This window comes from Medicago sativa, chromosome 6, assembly GCF_051527215.1.
Source record: "Medicago sativa cultivar Bolivia chromosome 6, Bolivia_mono, whole genome shotgun sequence".
Classification (NCBI taxonomy): domain Eukaryota; kingdom Viridiplantae; phylum Streptophyta; class Magnoliopsida; order Fabales; family Fabaceae; genus Medicago; species Medicago sativa.
Genome location: NC_140754.1, coordinates 33,887,614 through 33,915,441, shown reverse-complemented (window position 1 = coordinate 33,915,441; position 27,828 = coordinate 33,887,614). Strand labels below are relative to the sequence as shown.

The window sequence follows — 27,828 nt, the reverse complement described above, 5'->3', positions numbered from 1 at the left end:
CTTTCGACATTGGAGCAAAACGTGCCACGATTGCAAAAACGTGACACGATTTCTTCAGCTGTTTGCAAAAACGTGTCACGATTTATTTAAAACGTGACACGATTTGGGCGAAATTCTGAGCCTATTTAAGCTGAAGTCTATTCCAAAAACAAGGGTTACGAATTGGAGAGAGCAAAGTACGATTTTGAGACCTAAAGACGGCTAGGAGGGCGATTTCTTCAACCTTCTACCAGTTCATGTATGTTTTAATTCCATTATTGATTATGCTATTTGTAAACTCAATTATGAATAGCTAAATCTCTTAGAGATTAGGTCTGAGATGATTCTTTGTAACCCTAATTGAACCATGTTGCTGTGAAACTCTATTTATTGTGAATGACAATCTAGTTTTTATTCAATTCAATTGTTCTTAATGCTTTTTATATATTGACACCATATAAACATGATTTTGTGAGAACAAATGACTACTGACCATAGCTTTCAACTTAGACCTAATTGAATTGTTCTAATAAACATGGTTAGTCTAGGAATGGATAATCGTTTGTTAGTGATATTAGGTTAACGTGCTTAAACCTTCAAAGATTATTAGACCACCTAAGGGATTAGGGGCTGTAGTTTGAGAAGAGGGTCCTAACTCAAGGGATTGATTAGGACTATTTTGTTAACTATCGTGGAACTAGAAAATCATTCATAAGAATAGGTACAGTATACCAATTAGGGGAACATAGATGATTCGAAAGACCTGATCTCATCTGTCTCTCCTTATCTTTTCCAAAACTATCTTTATTTTCTGTTTATTTAATTTTATGCAATCAAAACTACTGCCTCGGGCACTAAAATAATTTAGACATCCTAGATATTAACCTTATTACTAAATTGAGATTAACACAGTCCCTGTGGATACGAACTTATAAATTTTATTACTTCGATAATTTTAGTACACTTGCTAAAATATCTATCAATATCATAATTCATAACATGATTAATGTCATTCAATCTCGAAACAAAAAGTCATGTCTGCCATATGGAATGGCTCTCACTAAAATCTTCATAAAAAATCATGTTCCTTTTGAGGGTGAACAATCTCTATTTGAGTATTCTCAATTCACCCCAAAGAATCTGAGTCACATGAAGCAGGAACCTGATGTTGAGCCTCAAACTGACCTCAAAAGAAAGAGGGAAGATGAGTCTGCTCTGCAAAATCCTGTTCCAGAAAATGCTTCTGATGAACACTGCATCCCTCCAGAACGTTCTCCAGAACGTTCTCCTGTGATGGAGGAGGATCAGGAATTGCTTGCTAATTTTGGCAACAATGCATCTTTCTCAAATGTCAAGGCTTCTGAGATCCTTCAAAGCTTCACAGAAAAACCCCCGATCACAAAATCATCAAACTTGTTTATCTCTCCACAAAAGCATGAATATTCTGCTTTATTCCAACCTGACTCAGTGGACAAACTCTTTGCTCCACAAGGTTTTGATACATCTGTCCAGAGGGATTCTTTCAAATCTCTTCAAACCAATCTCACTTTTCCTTCAAGGTTTACTGAGTCTCCTTCTATGGCGCAAAAGATTGTTGAGAACAATGAAAGGCCAACCAAAAGGTCTAAATTTGAGAAAGATTGCAGCAAGACACGTAATGATCTGACTAGGGTTATTGAAGGGAATAATGCTATTTTGCATTATCTGTCTTGGCTAACTTATGAAGCTACTCTGTCAAGGAAATGGAAGAACACCATGAGTGACAAGAATGAGGTACCTAGACCAGAACAGAATCCCTTTCATGTTCCCATGTATCCCATGTTCATGCCTACTATCTCTTCTTCTTCTTCTGATGCTTCCTCAACAACCATTCCACCTGCTGCTACTACTCCTGTTGCTGCTGCCCCTTTCCATGATGACAAAGGGGGAGATGATTTAGGGGAGTTAGGGGAATATGAGTTAGGAGGACCAGGAAAACAGCTAGGATCTAGGGAAGAATAGATTAATGCTAGGCTGTTTTATTATGCTATTTTGATGTTTAAAAACTCTGTTTTTAATTCTCTATTTATGTCTTTAATTATGTATATTGATCGTGATTGATTAAGGATCAAATTGCTGCTAGTATGTGCGCATATGAACAATGCTTTTTGATGTTTAGAAATGCTAGGTTTGATACCTTGTAATGATTTTCATGATTAATGAATATGTTGTTTATGTTTATATTCTCATTTTGCATATGAATCTTGAATGCATGAATTGAGGGGGAGTTCTTTGATAAAATTATCAAACTCAATTGCCATAAACATATTCTGGAAATACTCTCAAAATGACACAAAATTTTAGTTGCTAAAATTGAGGGGGAGTTTTTAACAAATTTTCAAAAAACTCAAATCAAAATCAAAATAAATTATAAATGTTTGTCATCATCAAAAAGGGGGAGATTGTTGAGACAAAATCCTTATTTGATGTTTTAAAGATTACAAACATATTATATTTATTTAATCTTGTTATCTACTAATTCATTTTGTGAGAATTTGTTTCATGAGAACAATCTGAGAACGTTCTGGCAAATACGATGAAAATGAAACAGTACATCAAAAGTGAACAAGTCTGCACGGCAAGAAAGCATGGCAAAATAGCATTTAATAAATGTCTCTTGGGCCTTAGGAAAAAGGTTCGACCCATTTGGATCCAAGAAGCCCATTAAAGAATAAATGCACATGGCTTAAAGCATGACATCACTAAAGCAAAGGACAATGACATCATCTGCATTGGGCAACAAGTTATACAGCTCATAACAGCTGGTTATCTCATGCGCAAGCAAGCAACAGTGCTGTAAAAGCCAGGCTGTTCATACAGAACATTCTGAGAACGTTCTGGCTATTTTAAAGAAGAAAAGAGAAATCAATTGAGTCTTTGGACAGCTATCAAAAACGTGTCCAACAGCTCTATTTTCTCCCTTGATCACCAAGACACTCCTCACCTATAAATACAAGGGCCTTTGAAGGTTATAAGCAAGAGTTTTGAAAGCTAATATCTCTCTAAGTGAAAATCATCACTACAAACAAAGCTCTTCGCAAACAAAGCAAATTCCAAGCTCTCTCACTATATCACTTGGATCTTCTCTTTTGAATTTGCTATTGTAAAACTCAAACTACGAGTTGAGTATTTTATTTGATCCACACAAATCTCATTATACAAAGTGTGTTGTATTCTTCTCAAGTCTATTGGGCTTAATAGTTTGAGGTAGAAAATTCCAACCTTTCTTTTGCTAGTGCGCAAAGAATTGTAGAAGCCTGCTGAGGTTGATAATACAGGTGTAAACGGACTGATCTGGTGTGATCAAGATCTTATAGTGCTAGTCAGAAGTTTCTGTTAGCAAGAAAACTATAGTGGATAATCTCACACGAGGTGTGGGGACTGGAAGTAGCCGGGTTTGGTGAACCAGGATAACTCTCCTGTGTTATTCTTCTTTCTCTCTCTCTCTCTCTCTTTATTTAAAGTTACACAACACACACACACTTTATCACACTTACATTAATCTCCACAACATTCTGGTCCAAGATAAAACAATTACTTAAATATTTGACTAAGGTTTAAAATCAGCATATAATATTGTTTTATCATTCTGTCATAATTCTCCAGAACATTCTGATCTTTGTTAAAATAAACTTATATTTTAACTTAACTTCATTTTTCTCATTCTTCTTATAATCATTCTTTAGAACATTCTGTTTTGATTAAATTGTTATATACTCTAAACTTGTTGAACTAACGTACACCAAGAACATTCTTGAGTATATAAATCTAAACTTAACTTTCAGGAATAATTTTTAAAAGGGTCACAATTCAAACCCCCCCTTTCTTGTGACGTTTATTGCTACTTCACACACAGCTTGAAAAAAGATTCATTCCACGCATGTAATAGAATACCATATAATCTCAACCAAGCGCCCCTTTGAAAAGGCACCACCGTCTTGTCCCATTTCACAAAATTAGAAAGAAAAAAAACATATCAACTAAAAAAATCAGATGCTTCCCCAACCGTTGGCATAACATCGTTGTCAGATTTGCTCCGTATAAACACTTTGTCGGCACCCATAGGAATAATATCTAAATCTGAAAATCCAGCATCCTCTGTTTTGTCATTAATCGCTTCCCCATTAATCATCGCCGCTACCACCCCATTTCGCGCCCACTTCAAGTCTTCCCTTGGGACCTATACATTCGCACCAATTTCTGAACATGTTGTGTGCTATTCAGTGCTCGGCCACTTTCATAAGCTTTTACTCCCTCACCCACAAACTTACTCCCAACTCCCTCCACCGCACCCCCTTTTCGGCCTTCGACCCCTCACCACCCCTCACCCAGACCACCACATCCCCCACCCTCATCTCACCCTCACTGGCCACCCCACCTCCATCCTTTACATCCTCCGAACTCCCTCCCGTCGCATCAGGCAAACCCAAGCTCACATTTTTTCTCCCTCCCCCGCTTGCTTCACCTTTACGACATCTTCCTCCCCCGCCTTGACCCCCTCCCTCTTTTTTGACTCACCCTTCTTCCCCGCAACCTCACGTCCTCCCACTTCCTCCTCCACATATTCCCCCTTCACCACAAGAGCAACCGATCGATCGAAACGAGACACTTTTTCATTAACACGGAAATTACCAAAACAAACAGCATTCACCGCTTTCAAAACCTTACAAACATCTCTCACTTTTGAAAAACGCACAAATCCGTAAAGCTCCCCATGCACATTCCACTTACTAGGAACCACAACGTCCTAAAGAATACCACACACCTCAAATCCTTTCTTGAATAAAAATTTGATAACTGAGCCAGAAAATTCGTAAAATATAATGTAACAAACCGTTTAAGCTGAGATTTTGAGTGCTCCTCCTCCCTAACAAAACGATTAGCACGTGACTGCCCATGTGGTGCAGCAGCCGTGCGACTACCATCCTGCTACCAATTTCGGCGTGGTTGCCTTGAAACTGATCGCCGCCAACTCCTTTCCAAATTTGTTGATGATTGGTTCATAACCCTAGAAGCTGCTGTCTGCGAACCTACCCTCCCTTGACCTAGACTGCCGATTACCATTACCAATAGAACCATCGTGCCGCTTTCTCTCCCGCTGTCTGTCCTGACCTTGCTACTCCTGTCGCAACGCTTTCCCACGTCACAGTCTCACATCATGCCAATCATCCCCATCCCTCCCCGTTTGTGGCACCCTGCTTGGAACCCTACCCCTTGTTGGACCTCACCTCCGGCGACAATGAATATCGGCGCAAAGACCCTCGGTGATGCCAAGGGCCATCGCCTCTCACTCTCTCTAGTTCTCATTTTTTTTCTGATCCGAATATTATTCTACACCCTTCATTGTTGCTTCCTCGTTGATGTACATTCTTAAGTGATTTCAATCAAATAAAGCTCAAAACACAAATGATGGAATGTCTTACAAAAGACATAATAGATTATCATGATGCAGAAGGTAATTAAAGTGAAATATATGCAAAGGAGAAATATCAAATGCCAAATGTAACTATTCAAATCCAGTTCACAAACTACAACTACATTCTTGACTATTGGGAAGACAAAAACATGTGCTTCATTCTTTAGAGCAAGCTTGGCATGATTGACATCTACTTCAGCTTGAGGGGGGATGTTAAAGATAGTAAAGATTAAGTTGGTTACTATTACTTGAGCAGCAAGTTTCATTGTGTAACTAATTAGTAGCTTAACAAATTAGTAGTAGTTAGTTATTGATTAGTTACTTGAGAGTTAAGTAACCATAGTTGAGTTAGTTTATTTGAATACTCTATATGTACATATGAGTAGCTCAATTGTAATGACAGTTTTTGATATGAATAATACACAAAGTTTTCAGTTTTTGCTCTTTCTTCTTCAGCTTGCACCTTGTAAGCTTGATTTGCATTTTCATGGAGTTTGAGATTATCCTTTAACATATATAGACACACAAAAACACCCTTATAGCCTTAAGTGAGTTCAAAGATAGGATTACTCCTCCACAATGTTATTTATTTCCCTCCACTCACTACTATGTTTTCCTATATTTTTGTCTCCCACTCATTATTCCCCACCAGCCTCGTAATTAACTCAACTGGCTGCCCGACAATCTACGATGGACTCCAAGAAGCACAAATTTCATGATAAAAATGACAAGCAATATTTCCTAAAGTATGAAACATACAAAACTATGTGTATTAGAGAATAAGAATGACACAAAATAATCTATTTCAAATTATAGGCCGAAAAAATTGAAATAACTGCTATACAAATATGATAATTGTCATCAAATTAAACAGAATGATTAATACTAAGTGCAAGTGTAAATCAAGTAAAGAAACGTAAGAAAAAGGTGATAAGTTTCAATAGCACCAACTTATGTTTTTACTATGATCTTGGTATTGTAATTTTTGAGTTATTTTACTTCAAAAGTTAATAAAAATTAAGGCTATCCAAAAATGAATTTTGTACAAGTTTTATTTTTTCCAAAATTTACTAACCTTACCTCATTTTTCTCACCTAAAAAAGGGTTTTTATGTAAGTGACTTATTCAAAATCAAAAGTTTTCAAAAGCTGAATTTTCACGAAATATTAGGATAAGCCTTGCCCTATATTTATGCTTTGAGTGACTCATTCAAAAGCTTAATTTTTCACGTGTATGCAAAACACAAAATATCCAAAACCTTCCTTTGTTTCTATCACCTGCTTGTGCCTATAAGATATGGATGGTTTATTTCCCATATTATAAGATATGGATGGTTTATTTGTTGAAAAACTACAAGGTGAAGAAAAATATAATATCACATCTTTCAATAAAGAAGTTAAATAAAAATATCACCTCGTTGATGATCAAATCAAGTTAAAAACCGTTAAAGATAAACACTTTTTAACTTTATTTGATCATCAACGAGGTGATGATATATTGATTTAACTTCTATGTTGAAAGATTTCTATGTTGAAAGATGTAATCTTATCTTGCCTCTTGATCTTGATCTCTAAGATAAATTTGAGTTGTTCTATAATCTCATGTTTATGTGACGATTTCTGTTGAGCAAAGATAAGTTTACGTGATTTGTCTCTAATTTATTCTCATTATCATTCAATTTAAGCTTATATTTATATGTTGATTATTAGTTGGAGATAATTTTATGCATAATTTCTACTACAATCTTAATGATTTATTCATTGTTTTATGTGCCTTCTTCATCTAACGAAATGTAACTCATGAAAGTTGCGGTGTAGTTTATTGACGGATGTGGCAATGTTTGATTATTGGTCATAGGATTCAAAATTCTGTCAAAAGGGCACTTCTGAACAAAGAGGTATTTTAATGCTATAATTTGATGTGGTATTGGCATCATAAATTTAGTAAATTTTCGTATTTGCAAATTTGCAAATTTTCATATTTTCTGGAAAAAAGAAATGGTATCAGTGGATTTTGTTTATTTAAGTAATCTAGTACAAATTAGTGAAAAAACAATGGTTAATAAACATACTTTGACTCTCCAAATTATACACGATTCGAATTTCTCTCCCCTCTTTTCAGCGTCACGTGTTGGACCAGTGGCGTATCCAGGACCCTGTGTCAGGGGTGCAAAGAATTTTAACTCGTTAATTGTTATTATAATTTTGTCATCTAAAACTGATTAACAATGCAACTTGTTGTCAGTTTGTCCTTCATTTCTATGTAATTTTCTATATATATTATTTGAGAAAAATCAAGATCTTCAAAGATTTCTATAAATAAAAATGTTCATGATAAAATTATAAACACATAAATTCACACTTTTGTTACTTTTACCCAAATAATCACATTAATTTTTATAGCTTATTATTTTTGACAAATTATAAATTCAAATATTTATCTTTAGGAATTTGAAAGAATAATGTCATTTAATTTAAATTATACACAGTTAATCATAATCATAGTCTTTATAGCCAAAGGAAAAAGAATTGCCCAAAAGAAAAGGACAAGAAGTTAGAGAAGGAACTTTTTTTATTGGAGTAGTATACAATATATAATTTACTTGCAAAATGCTTAGGCATTTATGATTTTGGCATTTAAGATCCTACCAAATTAAATAACAGCACCTAATAATCAAAAGTCAATTGAACTAAGGCGGTGCAAATATCAATAGAGAATATGTCTGCACAGTATGTGCTTCAGTCTTTTAAAGTCTTGAGCTAGGTGCAAAAGGAAAAACTGAGGGTGTGCAAATAGCAACATCAGTATGATAATAGGCATAAATAGGAAAATTTCAGGGTGTGCAGGTGCACACCCTCAAACCCACCTGGCTCCGCCCCTGCTGTTGGACAACAACCATGAAATTCTTTGCTTCACCGCCTTTTTCGTTTCACGGATTTGTTATGTCACGTCAAATTTAGGTGACATAACAAGTTCGCAAAACAATTGGTGACGCCTAACATTTTGTGGTCATTGTCAACAAGCGAAGCCAAAGAGTGTTGAGAGAAAATCGAAACATGTGACTAATTGTCCATCTTGTATTATTTAGCACATGGCATAATGACAATTAAACATCACTTCACAATCATTGTTCCTATCACCAACTTTGCTTTCATAATCTTCTCACAAGAAAACTTTGCTTCCTTTCCTTAAAGTGTGGACAATTAGGTCTTATGTTTATGATTTGAAGAAAAATAAGAAGTAATAATAATAATTTTTCTTTAATTGAAAATAGGAATTAAAAAGAAACGAAGCCATGTGCAATCATATGAAATCCAGCTGGTATTAGTTTGTTAAATCTATGTATTTTTTTTAAAAAAAAATTTGACATCATCAATAAGATTATAGTAAATGTTTATGGCATATGGCAAATAAAAACCTCAACAATTATTTAAAGTTTAAGCTTTAAGAAATGAAATGATATAACTAGCACTTCTGTTCTATGTTCTATTCCTTAACTCAATCCCAAAATCCAAATGAAAGGGGATTACAAAGATATAAATATTTTTAGTTATATGTTATATACATATATGCTCATGCTTCTTGATATCATTAATATATCAATCTAAACTTTACTAAGAAACCAATAAGAAGTAATTATGCCAATAAAGTAGGCTTCTTTAACTGGTATTGCTTAAACCTCTGCCTTGAGAACTCCTTGTAGTCAAAGTCAATTGTATTGACATAACTCTGCAACACACAAAGGAACAAAAATTTTAATTATGATTATCAAGTCATGATTTAAATCGTGAGTCGAATCTTATTATGAATCGTAAAATACATTATTGATAAAAATATGATAAAAAAATTAGTGACAATAAAATTATAAGTTGATATGTGGTATCCGAATCTCAAAATAATTCAAGGCTCAGGTCATAAATCAAAGAAAATTGACTTGTATACGAAGTTGACAAAAAGAAATGGTTAGCTACGCTAAATTTGTGTAGTATTAGAATGAATGGGATTCATGTTCAAAATAGATACACAGCAGGGTTTCATATCGATTAGATTCAATTTTGTATCGATTCGAGATACGAATCGCATGTATTGTAGCATACCGAACACATGCATTTAGCTAACATAAGTAAGATCTAGAGTAACCATAAAAGTGAAAAGAAAAAGCTTACTGAAATAAGTCCCCACAAGCCCCAAAATAGATGGTTTGCAAGAGTGTACTTCTCCACAAGATTCGCTAACTGATCCACTTCAGCATCACTTGGCTTTTTACCTGTGTACAAGTTTACAGTTAAACATTTCGAAGGCTTGAATATGATCTAATTTTAGTTAATTTAAAGAGTACATAAACAACTTGGAAAAATAAGCATATATTTTTTGAAGTGGCCATTTTCAACCGTTTCCGAGGATATTTGAACTCCATTTGTTGAAGTTACAAGGTCAAACTCTTATCGTTGAGTTATAAATTGCATATAAATTGAATAGACGAATGCTAGCTAGCTTCACATCAGATAAGGAAGGATAACTGTGTTGCAATTCTGATTGTCTAGCTAACCGAAATTGAAGAGACATATGAATTTCCTTATTAACTTTTAGTTCACTTATGTGCTTGAAATTTGAGGGTGACAGGGTTCGTACATTATTTAGTCACATATGTATGCTTGTGAAACAACTATTAGAAAAATGGAGTGAATTCAGTACCACATAAAATCAAGCAAACTATAGAGAAAAAAAAATCCAAATCAGGATCTCTAACAATAAAATTTATTGTCGGCGTGAATTTGTCAGTGAAATGGACTAACCTTCAGAACTCAAGTATGTATAAATAAACCTTCGACGCTCCTCAAGATCTGGTAGACCATTAACAAGTTTATGTCTCAATAATACAGAATGATCGAAAATTTTCATTGAAAATAAATGTAATTGAGGATGTAAAATGTATGAGCAATTCATTTACCGGGATATTTACTGTAGTCAAGAACATGAGGCGTGTCGGTGTGGTAATTTGCCGCCATTTCACAGAAATGATTCGCAAGGTCAAATGCAACTGGGTTGTAACTCGAGTACTCGTAGTCCTGTATCATTGATAAGTAGAAACACATGAATGAAAAGTAAGCTTAAAAATATAATGGTACGTTAGTGATGGTATAAACTATAACGGCACCTACAAGATTAATTTCGACTACGGATTATAAAAGTTAAACAGTATAAACATATTAAATAAGCACAATTTAGAGTGATTAATCTTGATAACTTACAATTAAAGTGATTGATCTTGTTTCTTCATCCATCATGATGTTACCATATTGTAGATCATTGTGACAAAAACCAATCTCTTGATTTTCTTCCGATAACAACGCCCGCAGCATACTTAACTCAACATCTAGATTCTCCAAGCCAAAATTCTTTATATCCTTTTGCGAGCATAAACTTTTAGCATGATTAAGCCATTTCCTAGTAAAATATGCAAAGCATAAATAATTCTGTATAGTATATAATAATTTTTTAATATTGTTCTGATTGGTATTGCGAGTACCTCATTCTCTGCCAAATCTGAGCCTTCTTTGCACCAGGCATATGAAGATTGTGAAATTCTTTCATCTTTGATGCTATCAAAGAAGATATTTCAGGGTCGCGGAGGTCGGAAGCTGAAAGTGTCTGAAATTCCAAAAACAAGAAGAAAAAAATGTTATGTACATAATCATAGCACCGACACTTCAAATTGAAAATGTGTTTAGAGTCTGACAACGACTGGTGTGATTACATTCAATTATTATACTTACTCAAATTTTCCACAACTTTTTAATTTATTTTTACCCTTAAGTAACTGAAAAGGAACATGAACTTGGATTTCTCTCATGTCACTTACAAGTTACAACTGTCATGATTTGATATAAAGGCAACAAATAAACGATAACAATTGTAGGGCCTGTTTTTTTTTGTCTCTTTCTAAGAATATGACATTGTCACAGCTGCTATGATCTATTGTCATGTTATCATGGCTGAAATTGATTTCAATATACTATCAAATTATATATATATATCAACATTATTAAACAGGAGAAAGACTTGATTGGGCATAAGCTTTTGGGCACATGACTTAGGCACATAGACAAAATAAATTTTATTATTTCACTATTTAGAAAAATAAATGTTATTTAATTATTTTCTCTCTCTACCTTTTCTCAATTATCTATGTATGTTTAAATTTAGTGTTTAAACACTTGTGCTCAAGTAAGTATTTTCTATTAAACAGAGAGGAAAATGTTTGTTCTGAGTTTCTGTCTATCAATATGAGGTCTTCCACAACTCAATAGTGTTTGGTATTGTTTGGATTTAATAAAAGTATAACTATCATTTCTTTTATACAACATACATATAAAACCTTTTATTTGTATATAAAACAAAGACAAATAATTGATTGCAAGAGTGATACATTAAAATATTTGTATATAAACCATCTATGAAATAAAATAAAGAATGGAATAAGTATTTCCAGAAGCCTTTCAAAGCTAAGCATTTTTCTATTACATCTTTTTTTCTGAGTGACTTCTATTTGTCAAAGATGTCTCTTAAATAATGTAAAGTGTCACTAAAATACAATAAAGCAAAGTGGAAAAGAATATATAATATAAAAAGAGAAGAACCAAAGAAAAGCTTTTTGGACTAAAATTCAATAAAGCAAAAGGGAAAAGAAAGATCTTAGAGACTTCAAAATTAGCACAAATTCTCCCAACCATAGAAACCATTCTAATCATCACTGCAACTATCATAACATTTACTTATCAAACATTAATGATGTCCAAAAAATATTTTCTATTATTTTGTTTCAAGTTTATTTTTTGAGCAAATTTTGTTTCAAGTTGTTAAAGATTTACACAAGAAAAAATGAACCACACTTTATTATTAGAATTAATTGATCTGAATAAAAACTCAATATTTTTGTATTTTAATCCACACATCGAAAAACCGAACCAAACATTACTAATGGAATTAAATTTGCATTCTAATGCATCCAAATAAACTAACAATCATCTGCAACATACCAATGAATAGAAAAACACAAGATTTTTATTTTATCAACATAGATCGCCTTCTATCGAAGCATAAACTTTTCTTATACCAGAATCTTGTACCGGAATTAAAATGATGTTTCACGATTATGAGAGACTAGTTCTTTCTGCTAGACCCAACTTAACTACCTTTGACTTATTAAAGAAAACACAAGATGGTATTAATCACATACCCGAGCATGAATGAACTCTTCAACTCGACCAGTAGTGAACCGACCAAGAAGTCGCGGACCCTGTCCATTCTTCGACATACACTCAAAGGTTTGGATTTCATCATCCCTATCGAAGAAAACCTCAACTCCTTCGCCATATAATCGAACCAAAACCCTTCTAACATGACCGTCACTTTTCGTCGGCCAATTCACCTCAAAAACCTGATTTGTCATTGCACCCTTTAAGGGATTCACCTCCACAGTAGTTACATCATCAATTACATCACCTAAATCTACAGCCACAGCTGCAAGAACTTTCATTATCTCTTCATGAGTTTCACACCCTTTCAATAATTCAAATGTCTTTAAAGTCATCACTTTCTGCATGTGGATAAAAACATGTCAAATTAATGTTATGTAATGATTATTTTCCATGCAACATAATTAAGAACAAAAAAATAAAAAAATCTTGATGACCCTATTAAAAAAAACATTATAATTGATTATCATTTATCATGTTTAATTTTTTTTAATCAAAAAGTGGATTAAAGTTATAAGAGAAAATTTAAAAATAACCCTTTTGAAGAAAAAGATAAAAAATGAAAAAAAGTTGCAATTTTTTTTAGATTAAGTGAATGATAAAATGGTTTGAATTTGTTACAATGGAATCAAAACAGAGTAGTTAATTAAGATATATATTGAAAACACAGAAAATTGTTGCAAATGGAATCAAAAATGAAACATGCAAACAAATAAATAAGTATATAGTTTCAAGAAAAAACATTATAAATTAAAAATTTTAATTGGAATTAGAAGAAATGATAGTTCAGAAAGACTAACCTTTGAAGCAGAACAAAAATATGAATATTTGAGTCTTAAAGAGGAAAATCAAGCAAAACAGAAACCACTGCAATGAAGAATACATGAAAAAAGTTATATATATATATTATCTTCAAGACCAAGTTTCAGAATGACATCATAAAATAATAAATGAAACACATGAAGAAGGATTAAAAAAAGTATAAAGCAAAAAAAAAAAATTGTTTGAGAGAACAGACCAAAGAAGTAGAGGGGAGAGAGAGAGAAGTGTTGATAGTTTGACAGAGAGAGATACCGACACAAATTATCTTTATATTAGTATTGTGAATGAATAAGTCAAAGTAAAGTATGAAAATAACTAAGAAAAGTTGCAAAGAAGCAATCTTTAGTCAACACCAATAATAATCACCTAACAACCAATTTCGGTTATCTCTGATGTCAATTTTGGTGGTTATATTCAGATAGAGTTATGCTTTAAATGGATCTCTATAAGTGAGCAATGAGATTGGTTCTCTCGAGTTAGTTGATTTTTTATCGGATATCAGAAATCAAGTTTTGAAAAAAAAAAAAGTATTATCTATGAACCAAGTACAATTTTATTGATATTTTTTGTAAATCATTGAATTGTGTGCATTAACTATTATCTAAATATATTATATTATTATTATATGGAAAATACAGCATGTCAAAGAAATTTTCAAAGTTTTTTTTTTTTTTTTTTTTGAGGAAATTTTCAAAGCTTTCTATAAAATGTGATTTTTTAATGTATGTTTTGGACTTTGTGTATTTTGGACGGTTGGAGATTCTTGTGTGGGGACCATTTTTGTGGAAGATGATAACTGATCATGTAGAGATTCTGTTCTGGTGGTTGAATATGACTTTCATATTTAAGACTTATGTTTCTTCATCTATATACATATTTGGAGAAAAAATTTCTACGAGTTGGATTCACTAAAGTTATGGTAAATTTACCTCCACATAGTCATTTTTTTTTTCTTGAAGGAACTTCCACATAGTCATTTAATCTTAGTCTGAGTTTGGAAAGTCTTGAAGCTCAGCATTGTAGGCATGGCCGCGGGACGAAATGGAGTGGTTTTTGTCTACCCTACTTTTGTCCTCAACTCGTTGTAAAGGGTCTCTTTAATTTGGACCAGTGCATATTTAGGTCCAACTTGAACCAGTGCATATAATATTTTAAATGTACGTATTAAATAAAAATGTCTGAACATACGTATATGTAATCCCCTCAAAAAAAAAATATACGTATATATAAAGTAAAAGAGTAATAAATTTCTATGAGTTTAGTTTAGTCGGAAGGGATGTTGCATATTATATACAAGGGTCAAGTAGATATTGGTGTGAGTTATCAAAGTCAAGCAAGATTTGAGTGAATTCATACTTGTGTGAGTTAAATCCCCGTGAACTTAGATCAGTTGGTAAGGATATCGCATTTTATATGCAGGGGCCGGGGTTCGAACCCCGGACACTCCACTTCTCCACAATTAAATTGTGTGAGCTCTAGCCACTACGTGACGGAAAAAAAAATTGACGTGCTACAACTTTGAACTGAATCTTCATCAATTGGAGCACATTTGTTGGTCAATTATTATGATCTTAGTCAAGAGGCTAGACGTAATGCTTGTGTGCGTGAGTGAGAACAATTGAGAAAAACATATAATAGTTTTTCATAATTCAGCAGACTAATTAAATTTGGGCATACTTACTTTTGCAATGTTATATGGGTAAACATGCATTCTAAATATATATATATATATATATATATATATATATATATATATATATATATATATATATTTATATATATATATTTAATTTTTTAAAAAAAAACTAAGTGAATATATATATATATATATATATATATATATATATATATATTAAAATATATATTTAATTAGTGAAATGATTATTTATATATTCCGTTGTCGAAATTAAATATTAATTCTGTTATGTGAAAATTTATTTATAACATTAAAATTCTGATGCATGTGAATCAGTAGTGCCTAAATGCCTTAAATATACAAATGCATGTGATCAGTATTCAAATATTGCGGTAATTTATTTATCGGATTTTCTAACATGTGTAATATAGCACATTTTTTTTTTGGTTACATGAGAATATAGCACATTTTAAAACAATTAAAAGTAGTAACTTTTTATTAAAAACACTAATTATTTATTAAAAAGTGATATATTTAATATTAAATACACAAATTTCAAAACAAATTTATCATTTTAAATTTTTTAACATGTGCAAAGTTGCAGATGAAAGAAAAGCCCTTATCAGTATCATGTTTCTAAGACCTAATTTAATTGAAACACCAATATTGTTAAGTTTGATATCTTCATTTGAATTCAAACCTAAAATCGAATAGTGAGTGAGAATTTTTGTGGTGTTTGCTACTTCATCTACTGATAAGAAAAACGAATATTATTAGTATTATGACGTGATGATCAACTTTGATCTTCTTATCACCTTACTTTTTGTGTGCCAAAAAAAAATTACCTCACATTTTGAATCTTAACTCTTTCACCTTTAACCACCAAGTCAACTTTTTAACCCTTTGATCATGTCAAGATTGTTTAAAACTTTTTAAAATATCAATCTGTAATTATTAATTAGCCTAGTGTAATTATCATATCTCATCATAAAAAATAATAATAATTTGTTGAATTGTACTTCGGTCGTGGCCAATTTAAACGGTCATTAGTTATCTAATGGTGGAAAATGGAAAATTAGAGTAAGTCTTCCGTGGTCACAAGATTTAAACATATATATAATATATAGACCCGAAAAGAAGTAAAATGGTAGAGTTAGAAAGAATTAAATAATTAATGTGTTTTTAAAATAATTAAATAATATATGTTTTATGTGTGTCTAAATAATATTTAGTTGTCCTCGTGAGTTTAACTCAGTTGGTAGAACAATGCATAATATATATGCAAGATCTGGAGTTTAAACCCCAACAAAAAAAAGTAATTTTTTTTTTGACAAGAAAAAAAGTAATATTTAGTTGGATTATGACTAAGTAAGTATTTCTTGTAGAATAATGATGTATATATCATTTGGAACAGCCAAAACAAAACTGCAAATCATTAGTATTTGAGCACTAAAAGCACCCACATCGATTCAAAGGTACCATGTTTTCATATTACCTCGTTACCTACATTATCACAATAAACAACAACACTTTTGGTTTGAACTGGATTAAACTAATATGTAGAATTGAAAGTAAACGAAAATCATAGTTGGAAGGTAGAATGTGAGGTCCCTTCCGATTAATGTTAGCATTTTGAAAAAGTTAGACTAGTCTATCCAAATTGATATTAGAAATAATTGAAATTGAGATCTTTTAAAGTCTAAAGTCAACACAACCGAACCAATCCAAATAGGTTCAACCACATGTAAATTAGTCAATAATTTTTTCCATTTTAAATTATTAAACATGTTACTATCTACCAAAAACAAAAATATTAAACACATTTCCTCATTTAATTGAAAAAAAATTCTTCTTTTAGGGAATAATTAAAATAAAATTCTTATTAAATAAATTTAATAAAATTTTGATTATTTAACTAAATCGACAAGAAATTTTTTGTACACATATCAAATCAAATCACATAAAAATGTCACTTTTACAGGTTAGTTTCTTAAATATCTTAAAAATCATCTATCCAACAAATTTGATCGAATGCATGTGGCAGCTTAGAATCATCTGTGTGGCAGTGGCAGCTTTGATTGAATGCATGTGAAAAAAAATTAGAAATCAATGATAAATAGATATAAAATATAAAAAAAAAAAAAATGAAAGTTGGTCAAGAAAATATCAAAATGTGATTAACCTTAAAAATTAAGCAACCTGCTATAGCTATCACATTTCATGATTCACCATAAAGACGTGTTTTATACGTGTCTGTATTACTTAGGCATCCTTTATTATCACCCACTATTGTGCCTAAGAATGTTAAATATCTAACCTAATCCCACTACACTAGACCTTGCACAAAGTCAATGAATACCAAAACCACATGTTTAATCCTAAACCATAAAATTAACCAAATGCTAACAAATCCTTAAAAAGACCAACTACAATTTCTAGTTAACAACTACAAATCATGAAACTATAAATAGTCATAAACCCATTTCATGTTTTGTATCATATCTCATTTTTAGGTATCAATCACTATCCCTAATGGCTAGACCACTTTTATTGAACCAACCTTCACTAAGCACATCAAATATTGGTTTTGCTGGTATGAGCCTTATGATGTGTGCCGTTGCGTTGCTCATGTGCGCTTCTCATTCGCGCAAATGGCGCCATTGGCTCACTTGCAACGCATTTGCGGAGGAGCCTGTTATAGAGCTAAACAATGAAGTTGTGATGATCAATGGTAGTGAACAAGAACAAGAAGAGGATTCGATTTGGCAGAAGAATATACTTATGGGTGGGAAGTGTCAGCTCCCTGATTTCTCTGGTGTCATAATCTATGATTCTGATGGCAATGTTGTAAACCCTGCTAGAACTTCTCTTCCATTACTAACATGGAAGTAGGGATGTGAGGAACCACAACAAGCTTCTTCACTTGAAGAACTAGATCGAAATTAGAGTTCCTTGAGCGGTGTGAAATATAAGGCCTATTTGGATTGACTTATTTATGTTTTTCTACTAGCATAAGCACATGTGATGACAGTTTGACTTCATTTTATCTTCAGATAGTAGTAGCTTTCATATAAACACTTATATGATAAGTGTTTATCTTGTAAGCAGTTAATTAAGTTTATCCAAACATGTTCAGAATATAATTTAACGTCCTTTCATTGTGGAAATTAAAGCATCATGAATCATTAGTTTGAAAGTATCTTTTTCATAGGACAGCGCAGTGCACTAAAGTCCGCATACACAGGGTTTGAAAAGGAGTCCCGGCAATTGGTGTGTTGTACACAACTTTACCCTGTTTTTTATTTTTCATAAATAAAAAATTAACTTGGATTATTCATGTATCATATCTGCAAAAAAAAAAAAAAAAATCATAAATTATCACACTATTCTTGCTATAGATAAAATTGAATCTGTATGTCAAAAAGAACCAATCTAGTACAAAACAAAAGCCCTTTGCTTACTACTGTGGTATAACATGACTCCAATCTACTTCACTAAAATGTTTGTCTCTTATCTGAGGATGATGCATTCCGCCCCCTAAATCCGACAACACTAAGTTTAGAACGTGTAGATTTGGAGGCAGTGGTTTTTTTACCCGTTCGCTTATTATCTGAAGAAGTTTTCTTGAAGCTACTTGTACTGGAAGATTTTACAGATTTTGAAACGGTAAATCCTTTCTTTGTAAACTTTGATGGCGTTGATTGTTTACCTGATTTTGTACCTGACCTGGCATTCTCAGATCTGTTGCGAGAATCGGATTTGTCCCTAGTACTTGACCTGGTATTCTCAGATCTGCTGCGAGAATCGGATTTGTCCCTAGTACCTGACCTGGTATTCTCAGATCTTCTGCGGGAATCGGATTTGTCCCTAGTACCTGACCTGGTATTCACAGAATCGGTGCGAGAATCAGATTTGTCCCTAACTTTTGAAGGTTTAACCACATTTTTGTTCTTTCTTCTCTGCTCAGTGATTTGGTTCCTGGTTACATCCATTCGGACACTTTCTTTAGTGATAGCCTCCAAATTCTCGTTCTTTTTTATTGCCTCCTCTATTTTGGTTGCCAAACTATAGTCCTTTTTAGTAACCAAACTTGTTATTTTCCCTGAAACAGAAAGAATGTGTTTTTATTCTTCCCAATACATCAACAGCAAAGTTGTACAGTCACAATTGCAATGACGGAAATACAATTGTAAGCTAAAATATGACAAAAGACACGAAGCAGCATGAATTTTTTTTGCTTGTTAAAGAAAACTTGCACAATCCATGCAGGTACAATGTTGTACATAACCCGTGTTATCTTCTAATTTAAAAACAAAATTGTGGTCACTATAATGTGAGTGTTTATGATAGAACATTATGGCGTAATTTGATCCATGTAGCCGACCCACTTAGTGGGACAAGGCTTGGTTGTTGTTGTTGATAATGTGAGTAAAAGTCTGGTTGCAAAGTAAATATGCAAGAGCATTGGTTACTGGCTTGTTGATACCGTTTATTACAAAATTAAAATAAAAAATAGAAGATAAATTTTTTCTATATTTGGTTAAAGATATGAATACATAAGAAATTGTTACCTTTTGCACCCATACGGGCAGTTCTACCTGTGCGATGGAGGTAGTCAATCTAAAATTGAATGGGAAAGTAAAGTAAGTAACCTATTAATATTAAAAAAAGAAGGTAGAATGAAGGGAGGGGGAGCTCACTGAATTCAAAGGGAAGTCAAACATGATAACATGATCAACATCCAAGTCCAGACCCCTAGCAGCCAAATCTGTGCAAACCAATGTGGGGCAATCATCGTTGTTACTCTTGAACTTGTTGAGGTTCTCAACCCTGCGTTTAAATGAAAAAGTAATACAGGTAAGTAGGAATAACAGGAAGTGAAGCATCTGATCTGATGAGAGAATGTCAATCAAAGCACTAGCACTCAAATGGCACCATGTGCTCAAATGTTGTTAAAGCAAACTTGTATGTATTCTGCCCATCCAGCGTTATCAAATAGCAGGTATTGCGTAGCGGAAATTGAACAAATCGCGATTGTTCTATGATACGTTAGTTTGTATAAAGTGTTGTCAAATAGAGGCTATACTAATACTATAGAACTGCAGCATAGCAGAATTTGAACAAAACACTATTTTCTACAATCCACGATAGATGACAATGTGCCCATCTTCCTCCATTTTCTATGTGCATTAATTCTATAAGACATAAACTATTATTAATTACTATTAATCATATACATATGCACGTGAACAAAACATTTTCACAACACTTTTTAAGAAGTAGTGTTCACTCATGTGAATTAGCATCAGAGGCAATGCCAGGACATGCATGAATCAAGGATTAAACAACACCATAATGCTCTGTTATGAATAAAGATCGGGCACTTAACTCTGAATTTATCATAATAGTTTGATCTATAGTATTCCTTGGTCTATCTACGACTAACTACTAGAATAAACTCCGATAATGTTTCCACAGGTATTCCCCACACATGCCTAAACCACCTAAGATGAGACTTAAAAAAAAATTCTACAATGTGGGCGAGTTGAATTCCAGATGATAAACTCATTCTGAGCAAGTGACAGACAATTTGATCCGCTAACAGTAGCCGCTATTTGACAACACTTTTAACTAAATCGTGTATCGCGAAACAATAGTGGTTTGTTGAATTTTCTCTATCCTATAGCTAATATTTGACAACACTGGATTAAGTTTGTGGCTGCTTGTGATGCTCCCAAAGCAGGGAATATTGTTGCTTTTTCCGTAAGTGTCAAAGTGAGCTAAAACAGCTAACATGGGTTGGCACCACAAGTTGAACCCACTTTGACACCACAGATAAAATAAGCTGTGTCATTTTGATCCATGAAAATGTAAGCCTGTGTTTTACAAATCCACCAGGGAGCCGGATAGGCTCGCGGCTTAGGACTCATTGGTACCTGAATTTCTCCATAGCCATAGATTTAGTGGCATAAAGAAAATCAGTGAGTTGTAACACAATTATTGAGTATCGATAGTAAAACATATCATTCACTTTTCACTCTGAATTATTCCTTTTCCAGCCAATCCCTAAAATTTCAACAGTTGACGGTGCTATTTCCTGGAGGCATAACAACTCATTTAAGCACACAGACTATAACTACAACTGCATCACAAGTTCAGTACAGTATTTGGTGTGAGAAGTATCCAAACAAACTTATAAATATTACCTTTGCGCTGCCGGTACCTCCCCATGGTAATTCACAGTAGATATCTGATTTTCTTCAAGAAAGTGATCCACGGCACGACTAGAATTCAATGTGTTGCAGAAAACCATTACCCTGTTACCCTTTGCAAGACTTGGCTCTAACACCTGCAATCAGATGATCACATATTACATAATATAAACCAAGGTAAATCAAAACAACATCCAATCCAACTAATAATCTGATAGTGAATGGCATATATGGAAAAATACACCCTAGGTTTCATTATATAACAGGCAAAACTAACGAAAATGTTGAGTATTTGAATATGAGCAGAATAATAGAAAAAGTGCAATAAAGTGCATGTTACTGGCATGGAAAAACGGGGATGTTTTGCATTTTGCTTATCAAATAACATGGCGTCATAGTTTGGAGACCCTTTCCAAAGGAAAACCTTGGTGGGAAGTGGGAACTAAAAATGTAATAATGCACCAGTTGAAAATATAAAAGCATCTCCAATGCAATGTTCTAAAATTTTAAGAACAGCTAAAATCAACTTTTGATTTTTCTAGCATTGGAGTCGAGTGGCATGGCAATAATATGTAAGTAGAGTTTCCAACTACCATTAAGAACACAACTACGATTTTTGCATTGGAGTAATAAAAATAGGTGAATGTTCTTAAATAACACATGGCAACTTGGGGCCCACTAAAAGTAACTCAAGAACATAAAGCATTGTTCGTAATTAATTTCCTTGCATTGGTTTTGGTGCTGCTCTAAAGTATCGAAGAATTGGCCATACAAACCACTCACCATCAGTTCCACAAGAAAACAATTCAATTAGCTATATACCAAAACTCATTGGTGAAATAGTGCATCAGCAAGCAGTTAGACTTCTTATTATGGCAGTTATGGGCAGTAATTATGTCAGTCATCGGTGAAATTGAGTATGAAATAGTTTTTGAATGGTTTTGGGATGGAGAGACCAAGCTCTCTAATTTCTTGGATAATATTTATGTATACTATCTCTTTTCTTAGTTTATGTGTGAATTCTACATTAACTATAACGTGTGGTGCAATTGTGTTTGCTGTAAATGCTTCTGCCATCAATAAAGTCAGTGTCTACAATTAAATGTATTTTGGTGATGGTTTCTATCATAAGCCTTACATATTTATGGTCTCATTACATCGCATCTCAACTCAACCACTCAAAATGATCATTAGTTAATATGTATAATGCAGATCATAAAATTACATATACCTGAAGTAATGAATCCAGTTTGTTCTCGGTACCAGCAAGTTTGATAAAATCATGACGAGCATTAGAAATCTTCTTATGTAATGAGGATGTGCGCAGATGTACAATGCCTTGAAACTCCTCATCAACCAGATTTTGCACAGCCTGCAAGATTAAAAGAAGTCAACACTTTGCATCTTCGGTATCAAATATTAACCTAAATATTTTTCACTAGACTTGTGTATAATAGAGATTGTGTTAGTGTTCAGAAGAGCAAAGAGCACTGAACTGTGCATTTAGTTACCAGGTTACACTAGAGCAATAGGTGGTTTAATTTGCTAGGATGTTCTACTAAAGACGCTTCTCACATCAGGTATTTTTGATAATATTATCGGTGTAGAAAACAGAGGTGCTTACGATAATTAAAACTAGTTCAAATGAAGAATTAACATAAAGCTTATGAAATCTGACTATTCCACTACATATCTGCATTAACAGAGCTAAAATATTTAAAACACGAAGCTTATGTTTTGCAAATCATTTGAAAATAAATAAGCATGTGAAGGGCAATAATACTAGACCCGATTGTTTTATACATAACAAGGGATAAAAGGATTGAGAAAGTCCGTATCGAATCAAAATAAACTACTATGATCATTTTACGCATAATCTTCTAAGTTAGTAATATTTAATTTGCATGTAAGTGACCAACAAGGTTTTTTAGTACTTCGTAAAAAAAAAAAAAAACCAAGATTTTAGAACAAATCAGCATACCTTTGTCATGGTTGCAGTTACCAAAACAGTCTGGAAACCTAGGCTGTCAGGTTTTGAAGCGCGATGTTTTAATGGGGCCAGGAATTTTTTAATATCAGGACCAAAGCCCCGGTCAAACATTGTGTCTGCCTCATCTAATACCTGCAAAACAAAGACTATTGTCAAGCAAGTGTAGATAGTAGCTCATTGTCGACATTCAAATTATCAGTTGAAGGACACTTACCACATATTGGATGTCACCATATACCATATTTCCTTCCTCGATATGTTGAAGAATCCTGCCGGGGGTACCAACTACCATATCAATGGGGTTACTAAGTGACTCTTCTTGAGGCCTAAGACGGCCACCACCACTTACCATGGTACACCTGAATCGTGCATGATGACTTATCGATTTTGCAACTCGAAAAACCTATAAAGCCCGTTTTACATCAATTTGTGCAATTCAACACAACAGAAGCGATCTCTAAAACATGTACATACAAATACCTGTTCAGACAACTCCCTCGTAGGACATAACACAACAGCTCGGGGACGCTTGGGCTTCAACACTAGTCCATTCAATTGCTCATCCCGTCTTAGCAACTACAGAAACAAAATAGTGTCTCAATAGTCCCCAATACATGCCTATACATTTACTGGAAAAATAAAAAATAAAACAAGTTTGATCAATCTGTAAAACATTCGACACATCAAGTAATCGACAACATTTGTCATACAAATTAGAATAGAACAAAACCATGTGTCCAATTTCATGTTTGTTTTGTATTAAAAATTGATCAGTGCATGACATAAAAGCTAAAAAAGTGGTACATTTCGATTCTACAAAAAGACTGGAACCAAAGAGATCATAACAAACCAAAGAACTTGTTCCATGCTCTGTAGTCCATAAACCAAAAGCTACCTCAATTTGATTACTTTCATTCAAATACGTAAAATAAGAAAAAGTGAATCAATCCTGTGTAAAAATCACGGTGTTGAGAATCCACTTTACTTGGATAGCGATATGGACTCAATAGTAAAAGCAATGGAGAGTTTAGTTAGACCCAACACAAACTCTATGACATACACAGAAAATGCAAGTTTCTTCCTTGAAACCAGTGTTTGCGCTACACCAGTATAGCATAACAGAATTTGGACAAACCAATATTGTTCATGTTGTCAAATAGCTGCTATAGTGGTGCTATTCTATAGCCCTATTGCATAGCGGAGTTTTAATAAATCACTATTTTCTGCTATCGGCTATTGACAACATTGCTTGAAACCAACACCCAATCAAAATTAGAAGTTCAAACATGATTGGATTTGAAAAACCATGCAAGCTAAAAAGTTGATACATTTAGGTTCTACAAAAAAGTGGAACAGAAGGGAACAGGACAAAGCCAACAGTTAGTTCCATTCTCTCCAAATATCAAAAGAAACCTAAATTTTATTAATTCCACATCTGTCTTGAACTCAGCAACAACCCATCATAGCGCAAAACAAAATCCAAACCTCAAACATCATCATAAGGCTCTATTTCCTTCTCTAGTGTTTCTTGTTTCCAATTCCACCGATAAAATAAGCAACAGTGAAGACGTTATGAAAATTTTAAAAAACCCTTTTAAAAAAAGATCAAATATTTTTAGAAAGTCTGAAAAATTTCATAACAGTAATTTCAATACTTCTAGAAATGCATTCTCTCTAGCTAGTTTCCATCTAATCATAACGAAATATCACTTAACCGCCCAAAATTAAAAATGAAAATGATGTAAGAAAGCTACGGAGACCCGACACAAACACAGTCACCAGACACCACAACCACACTAGTGATATGTAAACACTGATAATAATTTTTTTTTAATAAAAAATAGCAAGTGATTGAGTGTAACGGCATATGTCAATATCATGTTCGTGTCTAGCATCAGTGTCGAACATCTGACACAAGACACGTCTTCAATCCAAGGTGTCGTGCCAAACAATTCCTAAAGATTTCTGAAATTACACTCTTCTAAGCTTACCTTGCTTTCTCTCTATTACAATTGTTACCAATCTAATACGTACATAAATTTTAGAAAAAGAAAACTGAAAATGCATTCTAGAGTTAGTTTTTGTCTACTCTTCTCTCTATCACAAAGAAAAATTAAAATCCATAATAAAATGTCATTCCACTCACCCACATACAAAGTAAAAATTAGAATTGAAAAGGTTGTTAGAAAGCTATGAAGCATTGACACTAATACAGACACCATATACATCACACTAACACATCGACACCAGTAATAATTCAAAAAAAAAAAAGTAAGTGATTAAATGCAACCACATTTAATCAATATTGTGCCTCGAATACAAGTTGTCGGTGCTATGAAGCACCAACACATACACAAACAACATACACTGACACATGTGTGGTTACATTCAATCTGCTATGAAGCACTGATAGATACAGATAGACAAACGAAAATAACACAGACACCGGTAATAATTTAGAAGTAAAAAATGTAATTAACTGAATATAACTACACTTGTCGATGTCGTGTTAGTGTCCTACATCAGACACCAGACACACCTTCAAACCAACGTGCCAATCATACACACAATCCTAAGTGTTTTCCAAAACCAACCAACCCATTGTCATTACCTGAACAGCCCTATGCATAACCACATGTGTCAATATCGTCTCAGTGTCATACATCAGAAACTAGACACGCCTTCAATACAAGGCGCCCATCCTATGCACAACCCTAAACATTTCGAAAACCAACCATTGTCTATCACATTCTAGAGTTAGCTTCTATCTTCTCTCTCTAACATTTAAAAGGGAAAATCCATAACCAAATGCCATTCAAGCCACCCACATAAAAAGTATAAATTTAAAATTCAAATTGTCAATGTTGTGAGAAAACTATAAAATCCCCTGACACAAAAGCGAACACACAATACCACAGTGACACATAGACAACAAAAAATAATTTAAAAAAATGTACGTAATTGAATGTAACTACATATGTCAACATCATGTCAGTGTCCAACATCTAACACCAAACACGCCTTCAATGCAAAGTGTCACTGCTACACAGCTAGAAACAAACAAACCCTGAAATTTTCAAAACCAACCATTGAAAAATTAAAGTGATTAAACATAACCACATGTGTCAATATCGTGTCAGTATCCTATATCATATCCTACATGAGTCACCAGACACACCTTCAATACATGTGTCTGTCTTACACATAAGCCCTAAAGATTTTCAAAACCAAACATCATATCCTACATCAGTCACCAGACACACCTTCAATACATGTGTCGGTCCTACACATAAGCCCTAAAGATTTTCAAAACCAAACACATAGACACCAAACACACCACAATGACACGTAGACACCGGCAATAATTTAGAAAATATAAACAATTAAATGTAACCACATGTCTCAATATCGTGTCAGTATCCTACATCAGACACTAGACACGCCTTCAATCCACTGTGTCAATCCTAAACACAACCCTAAACATTATCAAAACCAAAACATTCCCATTACCTGAACAAGCGGCAACAAATAAGCAAGTGTCTTCCCAGACCCAGTATGAGACCCTAACACAACACTCTTCCCATCCAAAACAGCCGGAACACCAATACACTGAATCTCAGTAGGAACTTCAATACCCATTTCTCTAACAGCCCCCATAACCTCATCCCCTAATCCCAACCCTTCAAAACTCCTAACAACACCACCACCACCATCCTCCTCCTCAAACACCCCCTCTTTCTTCTTCTTCACCCCCTCAACCTTCCTCACCACCCTTTCATCATTCCTACTCCCACTTCCACTTCCACCTTTCAAATGTCTTATCCTCAACCTCTCAAGGAGAACCGAGTGTTTTTCTTGATCAGGGTCAGATAGCAATGATGGTGAGGATTGTGCTGTGGTGGTGAGAGAGGAGAATGGTGTGAAGCGTTTTGGGAAAAGGGATGATGGGTTTTGGGAGAGTTTGAAGAGAGAGAAACGGGATGGGAAGGTGATTGAGGAAGAGAGAGTGAAGAGGGTTTTTCTTGTTGCAACCGCCATTGATGAAGGTTTTGTGGAAAGGTTTGGTTTTGTTTGGGGTTTTGGGGTTAGAAGAAGAAGATAGTGAATATGACAGTGTGAAGAAGAAGAAAACATTTTATTTTATTTTATTTTTTTAAGATATAGTATGATATAAATAAATGGCTTAATTACACCACAGGTCCTTTAAGTTTGACGTTTGTAACATATAGGTCCTTTAAGTTTGTTTTGTAACAGATAGGTCCTTTAAGTTTGATGTTTGTAACATATAGGTCCTTTAAGTTTGTTTTGTAACAGATAGGTCCTTTAAGTTTGACGTTTGTAATATACATGTATATGAAATACCCAAAATACCCTTAATGCCAAATTTAAAATCCCAATTTATTTTCAAAAATAAAAAAAATCTAAAAAATTGTAAAATTAATTTTCAACAATAAAAAAAAAATTCTAAAAAATTG

The 27,828-nt window shown here is 33.5% G+C and overlaps 3 protein-coding genes across 5 annotated transcripts in view; 1 reads left to right on the top strand and 2 right to left on the bottom strand.

The window, feature by feature from the left end:
• LOC146914697 (putative choline kinase 2) overlaps window positions 1-13,755 on the bottom strand; it is a 60,084-nt gene extending 46,329 nt beyond the window's left edge. The window contains exons 1-9 of one of the 3 annotated variants that reach the window (XM_085717474.1): window positions 13,712-13,755; window positions 13,494-13,560; window positions 12,675-13,034; window positions 10,965-11,086; window positions 10,687-10,882; window positions 10,386-10,503; window positions 10,231-10,278; window positions 9,601-9,701; window positions 8,892-9,163 (exon numbers count right to left, since the gene is read on the bottom strand). In XM_085717474.1, the coding sequence (XP_085573600.1) occupies window positions 9,071-9,163; window positions 9,601-9,701; window positions 10,231-10,278; window positions 10,386-10,503; window positions 10,687-10,882; window positions 10,965-11,086; window positions 12,675-13,028 (1,032 nt within the window). In that variant the 5' untranslated portion in view covers window positions 13,029-13,034; window positions 13,494-13,560; window positions 13,712-13,755 and the 3' untranslated portion in view covers window positions 8,892-9,070. Of the gene's footprint in view, window positions 1-8,891; window positions 9,164-9,600; window positions 9,702-10,230; window positions 10,279-10,385; window positions 10,504-10,686; window positions 10,883-10,964; window positions 11,087-12,674; window positions 13,035-13,493; window positions 13,561-13,711 lie in introns of those variants that run through there. The other 2 variants (XM_085717475.1, XR_015014358.1) reach the window with 2 other exon arrangements.
• A 3,837-nt stretch (window positions 13,756-17,592) lies between these two features.
• On the top strand, window positions 17,593-18,366 carry LOC146914696 (nucleolar protein). Its single transcript, XM_085717471.1, has one exon. The coding sequence runs from the start codon at window positions 17,684-17,686 to the stop codon at window positions 18,041-18,043; it is 360 nt and encodes a 119-aa protein (XP_085573597.1). The 5' UTR covers window positions 17,593-17,683; the 3' UTR covers window positions 18,044-18,366.
• Window positions 18,337-27,460, bottom strand: RH39. The gene is made up of 9 exons (XM_085717470.1): window positions 26,864-27,460; window positions 23,834-23,929; window positions 23,568-23,756; window positions 23,345-23,485; window positions 22,595-22,735; window positions 21,358-21,500; window positions 19,852-19,981; window positions 19,723-19,771; window positions 18,337-19,253 (listed from the first exon to the last, which is right to left on the bottom strand). The coding sequence occupies exons 1-9, from the start codon at window positions 27,389-27,391 to the stop codon at window positions 18,646-18,648; spliced, it is 2,025 nt and encodes a 674-aa protein (XP_085573596.1). The 5' UTR covers window positions 27,392-27,460; the 3' UTR covers window positions 18,337-18,645.
• Window positions 27,461-27,828: the final 368 nt, after the last annotated feature.

What these genes read in the sequence shown, in the direction of transcription:
- LOC146914696 (XM_085717471.1), top strand. Translation starts at nt 17,684, where the DNA reads ATGGCTAGACCACTTTTATTGAACCAACCTTCACTAAGCACATCAAAT.
- RH39 (XM_085717470.1), bottom strand. Translation starts at nt 27,391, where the DNA reads ATGGCGGTTGCAACAAGAAAAACCCTCTTCACTCTCTCTTCCTCAATC. An exon ending in TTGACTTCCCTTTGAATTCA is followed by an intron (nt 19,772 to 19,851) that starts GTGAGCTCCCCC and finishes ATTCAATTTTAG; the next exon opens with ATTGACTACCTCCATCGCAC. An exon ending in TGCCCGTATGGGTGCAAAAG is followed by an intron (nt 19,254 to 19,722) that starts GTAACAATTTCT and finishes TTTCTGTTTCAG; the next exon opens with GGAAAATAACAAGTTTGGTT.